General features: G+C 39.2%; 1 protein-coding gene across 1 annotated transcript in view; it reads left to right on the top strand.

The window, feature by feature from the left end:
• The window catches only part of ADAMTS3 (ADAM metallopeptidase with thrombospondin type 1 motif 3), a 273,471-nt gene that overhangs the window by 19,013 nt on the left and 239,977 nt on the right, over nt 1-14,481 (top strand). The window contains exon 3 of the mRNA XM_021101423.1: nt 950-1,356. Coding sequence (XP_020957082.1) covers nt 950-1,356 — 407 coding nt within the window. The remainder of the gene's footprint in view (nt 1-949; nt 1,357-14,481) is intronic.

Below are 14,481 nucleotides of genomic sequence, written 5' to 3'. Positions count from 1 at the left end.
ACACTTGGCTAAATTTAGGGAATTAAGTGCTAATTGTGAAATTCAGTTTAGCATGTAAGTGGCCACCCGTGGTGTAAAGTGGATCCAAGTATTGAATTCATACACAAATGAGTGTCTGTCCCATGTCAGGAATATGGTGCAAAATGACAGTGCCATTTGCTCTTGACTGACCAGCACTTGTGCATTCAATTTATAGATGCTTATTTCTTCTTTTTTACACCATTCTCCTCATTTTCTGAAAATGTTCTGTGGGTTACAGGACACCCTGTGATGTGGCAGAGTGAGTGTATGGGCTTTGGAGTGTGACTTGGAGTCATATCTGAGCGTCACAGTTATTTGACTTGGGACCCACCCCTACTGAATCTGTTTCCCCCCGTGAAGTATGATTGTCAGGGCTGCTCTGATGGAAAAAATAGGTATAAACTACAGCATCATCAGCTACAGTGAATAAATTACAGACAAATGGTAGAACAACACAAAGTAACTATTGTGATTGGCATAGATTCTAGGATTCTTACAAGGAAAACATTAAAACCATCAGAAAAAAATTTCTTCTACATAATAGCAACTTTGTTAAAAGTTCAGAGCAGGTATCAGTTATGTCAATGTCAAATTAATTGGCAGTACATCTCGATTAAAAGCAAGCCAGATACAGTTTATGGAAAGTTAATACATGCATATTTTCAGACATATAAATGAGATGAATAGTCACATTGAAGTAAACTTTTTAAAAATTAAAATAAAATGATTCATTCAACACAGAGTTACCTAAACGCATTTGAGAAATGATTTGAATTCCCACAATGTACTACTTATGAGATGACTCGGGAATATATTTATTATGCAATTTGAAGTATGATCTTGTGAGGTGGGCACTTGATGCCTGTGTTATGTCCTCCTGTGTTCTCTTGTTGCACAGTGTTCTACAATTCTATTTTTCACCCCACAGATTTACCAATAAAGAGACAGAGAGAGTATGAGCTGGTGACTCCAGTCAGCACAAATTTTGAAGGACACTATCTCTCCCATATTCTTTCTGCGAATCACAAAAAGAGGTCAACGAGGGATGTGTCTTCCAACTCTGAGCAATTGTTCTTTAACATCACAGCATTTGGAAGAGATTTTCATCTGCGACTAAAGCCCAACACTCAGCTGGTGGCTCCCGGTGCTGTTGTAGAGTGGCATGAGACAACTCTGGTGCCTGGTAATTTAACTGAACCCATTCATGATCATCAACCAGGAAGGGCTTCAGAAAGAATCTGGAAAACAGAGCCTTTGCAGACTAACTGTGCTTATGTTGGTGACATCATGGACGTTCCAGGAACCTCTGTTGCCATTAGCAACTGTGATGGTCTGGTAAGACTCATTGCCTTTTGTGTCTGTGTGTTTGCAGGTGTTTGGGAGTGCAGCGTGCCTTCAGCATGCTTTGGAAGGAAGAGGTGGAAAGAAAGCCTCATTCTTATATTTTAAGTTCAGGAAGAAGCATTAGAAAGCATTTTACCATCAAAGATGTGCGCTTTGGCTTAATGTTTTTTTGTTTTTTTTTTTTTTTTTTTGCTTTGGCTTAATTTTGACACAAAGACAACATTAGTCTAAGAAACCAAGTAGTGTTCTTTGCTTGTATGTTCACGTGCATTACATTGAGGAGTTTTATTTCTTTCAAAGCATTCTGGAAACTTTCTCAAAAAGCAAAACTTCATTCAAAATGATATTATTTCCCTTCTTATGTGGTAACATTGGATATCTTCTTAAAGAAATATTTTAAAAGCATTATTTTGCTTCCCTGCAGAATGTTAAAATGGGAAATGAGAAGCTCCTCTGTCAGAATTTGTTCAGAAGAATTACTCTATGAACATGAGATGCAGTTCTCTGTATATGGTGGCTTTGATTCACTTTTGCTTTATTTTTAAATAAGATATCTATATATTGTTCTTTAGTTTAGTGGTTGAGGCCAGCGGTAACTGATCCTTCTTCACATGATTGCTTGGAAGATGTGAAGTGTTTTTATTTGTCTTGTATCTCCAGCTGTTATTTGAAAAGTATGTCAATGTTTATGCCTCTTCCATTCAGGTCGACTCTAAGTCTTCGTTCGAAAAGAACAACCATTTTTCCTTCTGTGGTTGCCAGGCTGCCGTTTCTTGGGAGTTCAGAGCAATTCTCTTTGTTTTGTCTCTCTTCTGGGAGCTCTTAAAATGTTCCTTACATTCCTGCTTATAGTTACCTTGGCTGCTCCTCCAGCGATACCTTGAATTTTCAGCTGTTGTCCTCTAGGCATAGGCACAACCCAAAGAGTCATGATGCCATATGTTTTACCAAGTGCTGATGAGTTCATGGTAGTAGGCTTTATTTTGGGGGTCTTATATTGCCTCTTTTTTTGTTGTTGTTATGTTCATGGAATATGGAGGTTCCTGGGCCAGGGATTGAATCTGAGCTACATCTGTGACCTATGCCACAGTTGTGGCAATGCTAGATCCTTAACCCATGGCACTGGACCCAGGACCAAACCGGCCCCTCAGCAGGAATCTGAGCCACTATAGAGACAACACCAGATCCTTAACCTACTGTGCCACAGTGGGAACTCCTTGTACTGCTTCTTGATGGTCTGTAGGGTTTTAGAAGCCAGCACAGAAAGCCAAATAGAGTACCTGTGGCAGGTCCAAGTCTCCCAGTTGGACTTCATCAGTTTATATTCCACCCTGTCTCATTTGATGCTGGACCGTGTTCTGGGATTTGAAGACACAAGGTATCTCTCAAATTCCTCTCATTCCACACAAGGTTGAGTAGATTGAATAAAAAAATAGAAAGAAAGCACTTTCTGGAAGACTAAGTTTAAAGTATTCACTAAGAAAGCTCAATTCAGTACTAATCAGATATAAAAGGAAATACATTATTTAAAAAGGTACTGTTTTAGAATATTTCTAAGCAAAATATATTGAGTGTAAAACCAAGTTTAGGGTTTTTTGATTCTTGTTTTTAGTTTTATAGCATAAAAATATGTACTTTTTTTTTCTTTGGTTAAGATTGAAGTTTGGGATATAAGATTTGAAACTTGAAGGCAAAAGGCAAGGAAATTATTTTAATGGGGTTATCATAGTGATTTTTAAGCCTGACTTAACAATCAGTGTATTTTGGTATTCTAGGCATTGTGAAAGGGTGAAATGAATGATCACAATAACCATCCTCATGGAGCTCTAAGATGTTAAATTTGCCCTAGATTTTAAGTGTCAAAATATCTGATATATATGTATGTACATGTACACACACATGCACACACACTCACATAGTAGAATCATGTTTAACTTAAAAACTGTGGTAAAGGGAAATATCTTCTGGAGAGATTTTATGAATGGGGACAGAGTTTCAAACCAGACATAGGTGGCCCTGGCCTTGAGCTTGATCCAGGAAAAAGGTGGAGTCTGGCCTCTAGCAGGCGGTGCTGACTATGTGGGTAATGGAAATGGAAGCCTTTTCTAGAGTTTGCAGCTCATAGCAGCTATGGAGGAAGAGCAGGAAGAGAAGTAGGCCTATAGAGAGCAGATCAATACACTCAAGCGATAACAGTGGTGGCTCCTTCATCAGTCTGTGGACATGTTCTTCACATTGCAGAATTGCATTGGACAGGATAAGCCCCTTAGCAGAGATGAAGTAGGAGGTAAACTTGATGGCAGTGTCAACAGTTTGGCTGATTAGCTGATTCCTAAACCCTTTTTGTTCCTTTAACTTGCTATATGGAGATTTAAGTTTGACCTTCTTGACCTTAGGATGGGCTGTAGGGATACTGACATAGCATAGATGACTGAGGATTAACCTGAAGGGCTCTAAAGCCATTGCCCTGGGAAGCTCTTGGATTATAATCAAATCCAAGCCGTCCTCATAGAAAGCACAGCCACTCCAGGCCTGAAACTACCAATGGTATTTTTATAATGAGCTCTGCCCAGCAAGTGTGAAGGTAAGTCTCCTGCTCTGGGGGCGAATGCCAGCAAAGCCTTCCCTGGAGCGGTTCATTTTAGATGAGTGAGGATGGGATTCCAATGATGTGATTTTCTCCCTGTGTCCTTTGAAGCTCTTGCTCACAGGGAGCAGCCATTGGTTTTTATTCTCACTGAAACTGGAGGGTTCTAAGCACAAACCTTCTCCCTGAGTGAAACTCCTTACCTCTTTTTTCCTCTATTGCTACTTTGTGGCATACTATTTATGTTTGACATGGGCAGTGCTCTGAGACATCATCAATCGGTATTAAACAGAATGCTTTAATTTAAATTTAAAAAAAACCAGTGCTACTCAAAGTCTGTAGACTCAGGTTTATGACAAGGTACATACAGAAAGGGAGACTATCTCAAGAAACTTTTATGACAGTTTGACAGAATAATTATATTTGTTTTAGGCCTAATAATAATAATAATTTCACATCTTTTTTTTCATTTAATTTTTCTAGTGATTAGTCTTTCTTGTGTTTTACAATCAGTCCAAGATGAATTGGGAAGAAAAGAAACAGTTTTTTCACCTCCAGATAGTTTGAAAGCCAAGCAGTAATGCTTAGCTGTTTTTATTTCTCTGGACATCCGAAACTTGACAGAAATAGTAGAGTCGACTTATTCTGGGTAACTGTATAAAATAATCACAGGAAAGGTACTTTAAACGTGGCCATCATTGAGGAGGCATCAGGAAAAATGCCTTATGTGACATATCTGGAGCCATGGTCTAGAAAGTAATATAGACATGTGTAGCCATAATAATGCAAATATTATTCCATGGGTTTCTTAAATCAACACCAGAGTCTTCTGCATGAAGGGGTTGACCATGATTCTCACCCAGTCTGGCCAAGAACAATATGTGTTCCTGTCTAGCATGACCTTTTCCTATTCTTTGCCAAGATTGTCCTTAATGAGTCACTTGTAATTCTTCGCCAGTTGCAGCTTTATGCCTGCTCTAGTCTACCCGCTTATAGGTGAGAATTGTTATGATATTCAGTCATGAGATGGTCCTTGATTTCTGACAGCATCCAACTTTTAAAAAGCCTGCTTCTCTAAACCCTTCTCCAAATTACTCAACCAAAGCCTAAATCCTGCTAACAGGTTCTTTCTAAAGCTCTCTTACTGAGATGCTCCTGGTTCCCTCTGGTGAGCGTTCTGGCTGCATGCAACATGTAATAAACCCAGCTTGTCAACTGCAGATGTGCCCCCAGTCGTCTTTGGCTGGAGGCTGCTGCCATGCTTTACCTCTCTTCTTCTGCATCTGAAGTGAGAGTCCATGGTCGGGAGTCACGGTGATGGCAGGCATTTCACGTACTTCTGGGTGGGAAGACGGCTTCTGGCTGAGAATCCCAGGCGAAAACAACTTACTTTATTGCACAGAGCCCTGGCATTGCCCTGTAACACCATTACATCTCCCCTGTGAATAGTGGCCGCTCATGATCATACTTTGTGGTCTTCAAAGTTGCCAAAATAAAGGGTTATTTGGTTAGTAGGCTTTATGTCATGTCTTCATAGCATAAGGAAACTGGATTTTTCTAGACTTGCTAGAACAATATTGCTCTGTAAGTCGCTTGGATTATCATCAGAAGAAACTGATCGGGAGTGGAAGAACTGACTGGTGATGGCTCTTTTTGGGTTCTCCAGCTCAGTGATTTCCTTGTGGGCTGATTTTACGATCAAAGGAGTTTATCTAGGACAGGAGTTTTCAGTACTTTTTAACATTTGGGATTCTTCCTCCAAATGAAATCACTGGGGGTTAGCTCATAAAATAATATGTAAAATGGCTCGACTCAGGAAAGGCCTGGGGAAAACACAGGAAGGGAGATCCCTTTTTCCCAGTTTCTCTCCATCTTGCCTGTACTCAATGCAGACCACATCTCTGTCTCCTGAGGCGTCTCACGGGGTTCTTCACTTTTAGGGCAGAGGGTCTTGGAAGCGTGAGGTTAACAATTTGGGAACCATAAGCAGAACCCCTTTTTAAAATATCTGATACTGCAGCTGGTTAGTATCAGAGGCGCCATACCCTTTTCAGATTTGTGGCATGGGCCACAGAAAGTCTTTGTGGATAAATGAAAATTTACAAAGAAAACAGCCGTGAGACTTCCTTGCCTTAAGACTTTTGCTTTGGTATAGGGTGCCTTCGGGAACATGTTATTGCCATACCTATTTCGGTTAAGTCCAGCTGCAGAGGCACTTTTTAAAAAGGTCTGTTTTAAAAAGTAGTATGAGCCAGTGTGCCTGGAATTGGGACCATTTGCCTAGTGATTACAAATACAGCTCAGTCTGTAAATGAAATGTTTGATACTAAACGATAGATACAAAGCTGTAGCTATTTATAGTGGATACTGATCTTTAGGTCTTGACATTTGAACATCTGCTTTTTTGAGGTCAACCTGATGGCTAAAAGCCAGGCACCTCCCAGCTTTTTCTCCTGTGGAACATGTCTATGGAAGGTATCATGTATTTTATTGATGAGACAGAGGGAGACTTATGTCTTCATAGTTTACATGCTGATTTAAAAGACCTTAGTAGATCTGGGGAGCGAAGGACTGAAACCTTGTTTCACTTCTAGGCACTAACACCAGGCTGTTTGACAACTGCAGGATTAGAAGATGCACAAAGAATTTATATCTTTAATTTCCATAAATTAAAGGGGGAAAATGGGTATGGGTCCCCCAGCTTAACTAATGGGGGAGAACCAGTACTGTGACCAGCCTTGCTGGTCTTTACCTGAGATTCCGCCCTGTGAGAGCTGACAGTATTAACTCTAGTTGTGGGTGGTACCTGCCTATGCTGGGTCTGGGCCCGTAGATACATTTCCCACCCTGCCTCCTTTCTCAGATAGATAGGCAGACTGTTTGTGCTCATCTGGGTGAAGAGGGAAGTTTTGGCAAAGTCCTCATCATTTTCACATTTCTCATCTAATTTGTAGAAACCCAGAATCATGCATATGTCAAGCCTTTTCCAAATTTTTTGGCCATATTTCTCTTATGTGACTTAGTTGATCTTATAGAAAAGATATCCAAGGATGTGAGCTTGGAAGAAAGTATGAAGTGAAACAAAAGTCAAAGTGTTTTCAAATTTCGAAAATATTTCTTTTTGATTGTTATTTGTAGTTCATCTAAACTATTCATGGTTATGAGTACCGCTTGTTCGCCTTATGATTAGATTTACATCAATTTGATTATGGTTTATTTCCTATTATCTTCTCTAACTTTGGTATAGTTATATACCATAACTTTGATATAGTCATGTTAAGTTTTTAGATTGAGTTTAAAGATGAGGTAAACATAGGGGAAAAAAGTAAACGTGATATTACACATTTTTCTTTGTATAGGAATGGAAGAACAGAATATAAAGTGGGGGGGGATGTACTTTGTTTTTCTCTGTTGTCCCAGGACGTAATGCTTCCTATTGTTCTCAGTGCCATACAACTAGGACTTCATTATAACTCAAATATAGATTTTTAAAGATATCAAGAAATGCTCTAAGAACTGTGAAAATAGTGCTAACCACATCTTTAACATCTTCTTCTGGGTAAACTATCATTAAAACAGGAACAGAAGCACAGCAGGGTACTGCTATGATGCTGTTGTGCATAATCAGGCTTTGAGGTCACAGAGTTCTTGCAAATAAACCCAGCCTCTGGGTTCTCAACGGCAAAAACTGTCATTTGTTTGACTTCATAATCTTTGCCTCTAGGAATACCGATCGAGTTAATAAAGCATTTTGAAGCGCTAGGATATGCAAAGACTAGACTGATTGCTGGCAGGGAGTACTGAGGTCAGCCAGGCATAACCCCTGCTTTCCAAGAGTCCTGGAAATAAGATATTCAAAAGCACAACCAAAGTACAAGGCAGAATGTTTTAAATGCTCCCAGACTATGATAGGTGAAATGTGAGCATCTCAGTGATGGAAAGATTATTTATGCCTGGAAGGATGGGAGAAGGCTTCTTGGAGAAAGCAATGTCTGTGATACCAGACAGTTGAAAAGATAACGCTTTATGTTAGTGATCACTGATGATGGCAGAGGCTGGGATGGGGAGGAGGAGGGGCCGCCAGGAAAGCGGGGGACCTTTGCGATGGCCATAAAAACGAAGGGGGATGGGGTAAGTTGATTTTACGAACTCTGTAACTTTTATAATGAATATACGGGAGAGCCAAATTTAGTCTTGGTCAGTATTTACCTGAATATAGGAGCAATATGATACAAAACAGAGTGAAAGAGAGGAAAAAAAAAAAAAGGAGAGTGAATCCTAGAGATACATATTGAGGCCAAATTCAGTCCCTTTGTGGTTGGTGCTGGCAGGCTTGCTGGGCATTCAGGATTCATGTGCCTCAGTTGTGTTGCTTTTCTTCATAGAAAAGTTTTGCTGAAGTCATGGGGCCTTTTTCTCTAAATTTTTGTTTATTATTTATTACATTTTTAACATTAGATCTTTGAAGTTTAAGGAGATATTTTTCTCAGTATTTTTTTTCTATAATTTGTTCCCCAAATTTTATCTGAGAGGGTTATTAAAGTTGATTTTGAAGTCTGAGTTCTCCCATCATCTGGGTCTTTCAGCCTTTCAAGTTTGGTGAATTAAGTGCCTTATTTGGTAAACCTCCTAATTTTTTTTTTCTTTTGTCTTTTTGTCTATTTAGGGCTGCACCCGCAGCATGTGGAGGTTCCCAGGCCAGGGGTCGAATCACAGCTGTAGCCGCCAGCCTATACCACAGTCGCAGCAACGCGAGATCCAACCTGCCTCTGCCATCTATACCACAGCTCATGACAAGGCCAGATCCTTAACCTAGGGATCGAATCCACAACCTCATGGTTCCTAGTCAGATTCATTTCTGCTGTGCCACGATGGGAATTCCAAAGTCTGCCTATTTTAATAAAAACAACAGTTGATATTTTTTCCAAATTTTTTTTCAATTTCACTGTTACAGAGTAACAATAATAAAATAAAATCTCCCCTTTCAATTGTATTTCTGATTAATCTCTCTATACTTCTAGCAGTGTTAAAAATATGCAAGTTAATTCATGTCATGGCCACCCTGTCAACCATTCACACTATAAAGAACACACTTAAGTAGCTTGGGGTAATAGAACCACTTTGTTGTCAACAGACCTAAGTGCCAATTCAGCTCTCCTACCAACATTAAAGACCAAACAACAAATTTTGTTACTGGTCTTTAAATTAAAGCATTTCATTAAACATTGATTTTCTCTGCCTTTTCTATGTTTGTTTTAATATGTATGTGTGCATATGTGCATATATAAATATATATGTATGCATATATATTTATATATATTTCCACACACACACACACATATATGTATAGTAGATACTATAAATGATGTAAAATGGGATTTAATACTGAAATCAACTCATTTATTGACAGGGTTATTTCTGTGTGTCTAGTTTTTTGAGAGAGATAAAGTTGATCCAATTGTTCTTTATGCTGTAAACAAAAATCACTAAAACTGTACCATAAATACTCCTTAGATAATAGAAAGGAGTAACTGACAGGAACGTATTGTAAATATAGTAAGAAAGTAAGGAGAACATTTCAGATGGATGAAGGAGGCTTAGGAGTTCCCATTGTGGCTCAGTGGTTAATGAACCCGACTAGTATCCAAATAAAAGAGACATGAAATAAACAAGATATGAAAATAAGATTCTGAACAACAGTATATACCAACTAATGCCACAGAATGCTTTTATCACTATCTGCAAAATGTCTCACTCTGAGATTCATCTTTTAAAATATCTGGCCAAAACAAAAAGCTTGAGAGGAATGTTAAAATTATGACTTATGCCTCATTAATTCCATTCCAGCCAGAGTATGGGTTATACCACACCACTAAATGTTTCCTAAAGCAGAAGTAGTTGCTGTGTGATGCACTGAGTGATTGAGTGGTCAGCTGCCCAGTGCTGAAGTATTATAATCATAACAATAAGAGGTCAATCACGGTTACGATCCCTTTGTTAATTCTGAAGAATCTAGTAAGTGGAACAAGACAATTTCACTTCATATTTCTAAGTAGAACCTAAGTAAGAACTTTCTATATGGCAGAGCTCTACATAAATAAGATGAAAAGTAGTGACTTCCCCATCCTGTTTCAGGACAGCACAGATCTTAAAGGAGCCCCACATCAGGTGCAGCAGGTGATCTGAAAATTACAGGATTTTCACCAGAGTATTCATTTCATAGAAGACTGTGTTTTCCGCAAGTGAGGTCACAGGCTGATTTGGTAACTGCAGGATGTTTTATTTTGCAAACTTAGTCATTATTGTTACTATTGTTAACCGCAAAGTATCGAGGACAAATAATTATAACAAATGGGAAAAGAAAGAAAGAGATGGTAGTAATAGTCATGAGCTTCCCAGAGCCAGGCTGTGTGAACGATGCATTAACCCTTGGTGAAGAACTCGACCTAACAAGCATTCCTTTACCCACTTCTCTAAAGGAAAGAGACTTTCAAAAGGTTAAACAACTTAAACGTTTAGGCTCACAAGGCTGGCAGGTGGCAGAACCGGAAGTAAAGTCCAGGTTTGTCTGATTCTAAACCAACACCATGCCTGCTCCCCAAGGGAACCATTTCCCTCAACCACCTACTTTACAAAGTTTGACTAATGTCATCAATGGCACTCACATCTTACCAAATTCAATTCTTCCAAAGTTTCATAATTCTAAATAGTTTGGCCACGGTTCCTCTTCATCAGTGTTTATTGATTATTGTCACTACAAAACTCTAAATTGAATATCTTCTTTTTTTTATAGTAGAAAAAGCTTTGAATACCTTTATTTTTTCTAAGTCTGTATTATTATTTTTTAATAGTTATTTCCCCACTAAAATTTTTTTTTCTGCTGTACAGCATGGTGACCCAGTTACACACATGTACACATTCTATTTTTCTCACATTATCATGCTCCATCGTAAGTGACTAGACATAGTTGCCAGTGCTACAGCAGGATCTCATTGCTAATCCATTCCAAAGGCAATAGTTTGTGTCTATTAACCCCAAGCTCCCCAACCACCCCCACTCCCTCCCCCTCCCCCTTGGCAACCACAAGTCTATTCTCCAAGTCCATGATTTTCTTTTTCTTCTAAACATTTTATAAAAGTAAGCTACAACAAGCCAGTGTTTTTCAAAACCCATCAAGTTACATAATGTCCTTTTCTTTTTAGTATTACCAACTCTGGAGTTAGACATCTGTGCAATCATATATTCCTATTTCTTCAATCAGTAAACTAGAATTTTAGAAATGTGTTATAATTATGGAAAATTTGAACCTATTATCAAGGGACAGACCATTGAACCACCATAAGGGCAATGATGATCCCTTGATATTTTAATGTGGTCTAACATTGCTCAAAAATTAATCAACTCTTTTGAAAATAAATGTTTAGAAAAATACCAAATGTTTAAATTTTCTTATTTTGGACAGGGAATTCGAAGTCTGCCTACTTTATTTATTTATGTATTTATTTATTTATTTTTGCCTTTTTTTTTTTTTTTTTTTTTTAGGGCTGCTCCTGCAGCATATGGAGGTTCCCCAAGACTAGGGGTTGAATAGTAGCTCATTTTATTTGGTGGTGGTAGTTAATATGCTGTCTTATATCTATTTTTTTTCCAGTCTAGAATCTTTCATTAAAAAAAAAAACAAAAAAACTACACACATTTTCTACAGGTCTATGAAGGCAATTGTAGGGGATGGGATAAAAGTGACAGGACGGGTCCGGGCCTCCAACTATGAGAAAACGTGTTTTTGGACTTAAATGGCATTATCAAAGTAGACTTTTGGGGTGTTGATGAGCTTTCTGATTAACTAATAGGACTTTCCAACCTCCATTTAAAGCATAAGAGATTTCTGGAAGGCTTGCTTCTGTCCAGTGATGTCCCTAGGGCTGGAAGATCTTTACAGATTGAGAGGACTGTGCTGTTAGATCCTTGGGTGTCACATGAACACAGGGGGACCCAGTCTGAGCTTGTAAAAGCCCACAAGAAACAAAGCACTTAGTGAGAGATTCTGCAAATGTTAGCAACCCAAACACAGTGGGAAACGTTTTATTTCGCATTATCTGTGAAACATGAAGCTTTAAACATAATGATTGGAATCTTAGGTAGTAGTTCCTTTGGGCTCACAGGATATTTGATCTTGCTTATAGGGTGCCAGTATTTCGTGCTTTCCTGCCTGGCTTCATATAGTCCTTTATTTTGTATACCTGGCTCTGAGGATGGTGTTACCTGGCTGCCAGGACAAGAAAGACGACCAAGCATAGTGATGTGGGCCCAGATAAAATTAGGTCGATCTGAGCTCTCTGTTTCTATTTGGTCAGCTTCATGTCATTGTCACCTTTGGCTTTAACTAGGGAGTCACACCAAGACTTAGCCATATTGATGAGGAAAGTGTCTGAGCCTATTATATTGGTTCTAGACCCTAACCATTAATCTAAAATTTTCAGGGAGAGTCCCTTTTTTTTTTTTTTAATATGCTATGCTTGGAAAATTTTTAGAAACATGTTAACTTATGAGAATGTCTTAAAATTTGGACTGTAGTCATGAAACTGCCTTATTACTCTTCCCCATACTTAAAAATTAGGGGTTTGAAATAAATCAGTGATTCCTTTTTGTTATACCTATTAGACCCTATGTTTAGAACTATTTTTTTAAACCAGATGAACTATTAAGACATTAATCTTTTTACTAATCTGTCAATAATTAAAAGTATGCGCAATTTCTGGTCAAAGTTCCCAGTGAGAACAAAGTGCTCTCTGTATATACTGGTTGACTCTCCTTTCCAATAAAAAGATTAAATTATTCACAGGCTGGCACCTTTCTGTTCAGCCTTATGACACAGTGACCATCATTCCCAGATCTCCACATTGCCTCCTCTCTTCCCTAGGAGCCCAGCAGTCTAAAAGTAGGGAAACTGCTGACGACAAGCTTCCTGAGAGTCTCCTTAGAACTGATGTTCTCCGACTCTGTAACTAAGTCTGGGTTGTATTTATCCTTCTGGACGGTGCATTCCTGGCCAAGGAAGAAGTCCAGGCAACACAGTGACCATAATTCATTAAACATGGTTTGCAGTGGAAATTGCAAGTATGGGTGCTATTTTTGAGACATGCTTATTACTTTCTAACAATGCTTCCCCCCCCCTTTTTTTTTAATCCATCTACTATGAATCCTGCCTTTTTAAAGGCTCCAAAGTACCTAACTACTGCTACAGTTTGGAGAGATGTTACAGCTTGACTCCTAATGAAATGCTGAAGTAATCAGTGTGGGAGAAATCAATCTGTCTACCTACATGCATATACATCTATGTGTGTAGATACAGAGAGAAAGAGAAATGTACTTATATTTTTTAAACTATTACAAGCAGAAGAACTTTCCCTTGGATGTGCTGGAGGAGGAGTTACCTCAACCCAGGAATGTTGTGCCAGCTCTTTTGATGTGGCTGTTCCCTGGGAGAGTTCCTCCTAGGTTGCATTCAAGGAACATGTTATCGAAATTGAGAATCATTGTTCTCTCCAGGGACCCTCTAACCTTCATGTACAGTAGGCTCTCCCCCAGGACTTTTTATTTATTTATTTATTTTTACGCTTTATTTTATTATTTTGTTTTTTTCTTTTTTTTAAATATTAAAATGGTTTTTATTTTTTCATCTTGAGGGCGTTTTAAAACATAATTTGTGGAGTTCCCATCATGGCTCAGTGGAAACAAATTTGACTAATATCCATGAGGATGCAGGTTTGATCCCTGACCTCGTTCAGTGGGTTAAGGATCTGGCATTGCCGAGAGCTGTGGTGTGGGTCGCAGATGTGGCTTGGATCCTGCGTTGCTGTGGCTGTGGTGTAGGCCGGAGGCTACAGATCTGATTCGACCCCTAGCCTGGGAACTTCCATATGCCATGGGCGTGACCCTAAAAAGACAAAACAAACAAACAACAATAACAACAAAAAAACCCATAGCTTTCCAGAGGCCACCTTGGAGTTTCTGATTTAGGAGGTCTCTGGAGGGACCTGAAAGTTTACATCTCTAACACGTTTTCAGTTAGTGCCAGAAACCATAACTCAACTCTCGGCTTCTTGTGGGTGTCCGATGATGTTGGGTACTGGCTTTTCCCAGATGTCCTGCTTTCTCCAGTAAGGGATTTGAACTTTTTTCTTTGATCTGTAATTCTGTCTTGGCCCTTGCCCACTGCCCAGTCAGCATCCCGGCCAGTTTGACTCAGACTGTCAGTCCCAGATGGGCTTCACTGTGCACAGTCACGGCTTCCTCTCCTGGGCCCGTGCCGGGAGGCTCCATGTACTTGGAGGCATTGGTGAGCGCCATCTCCCCAGGCCAAGTTCTGGCAGAACACAGAACTGTACACTTGGACAAACCATTAATGTGTCTGATCCTTGGATTCCTCTTTTGATTCATGCAAAGACTTCCTGATGGTAGGTGGAGCTTTGAAATGCAGCCTCATTTTAATGTCTTCAGTAGCCACAGCCACTAAAGAGTGCTTGCAC

The sequence above is a fragment of the Sus scrofa genome, chromosome 8 (genome assembly GCF_000003025.6).
Source record: "Sus scrofa isolate TJ Tabasco breed Duroc chromosome 8, Sscrofa11.1, whole genome shotgun sequence".
NCBI lineage: Eukaryota > Metazoa > Chordata > Mammalia > Artiodactyla > Suidae > Sus > Sus scrofa.
The sequence above is the reverse complement of the archived record's forward strand: the minus strand, read 5'-3'. Positions and strand labels throughout refer to the sequence as shown.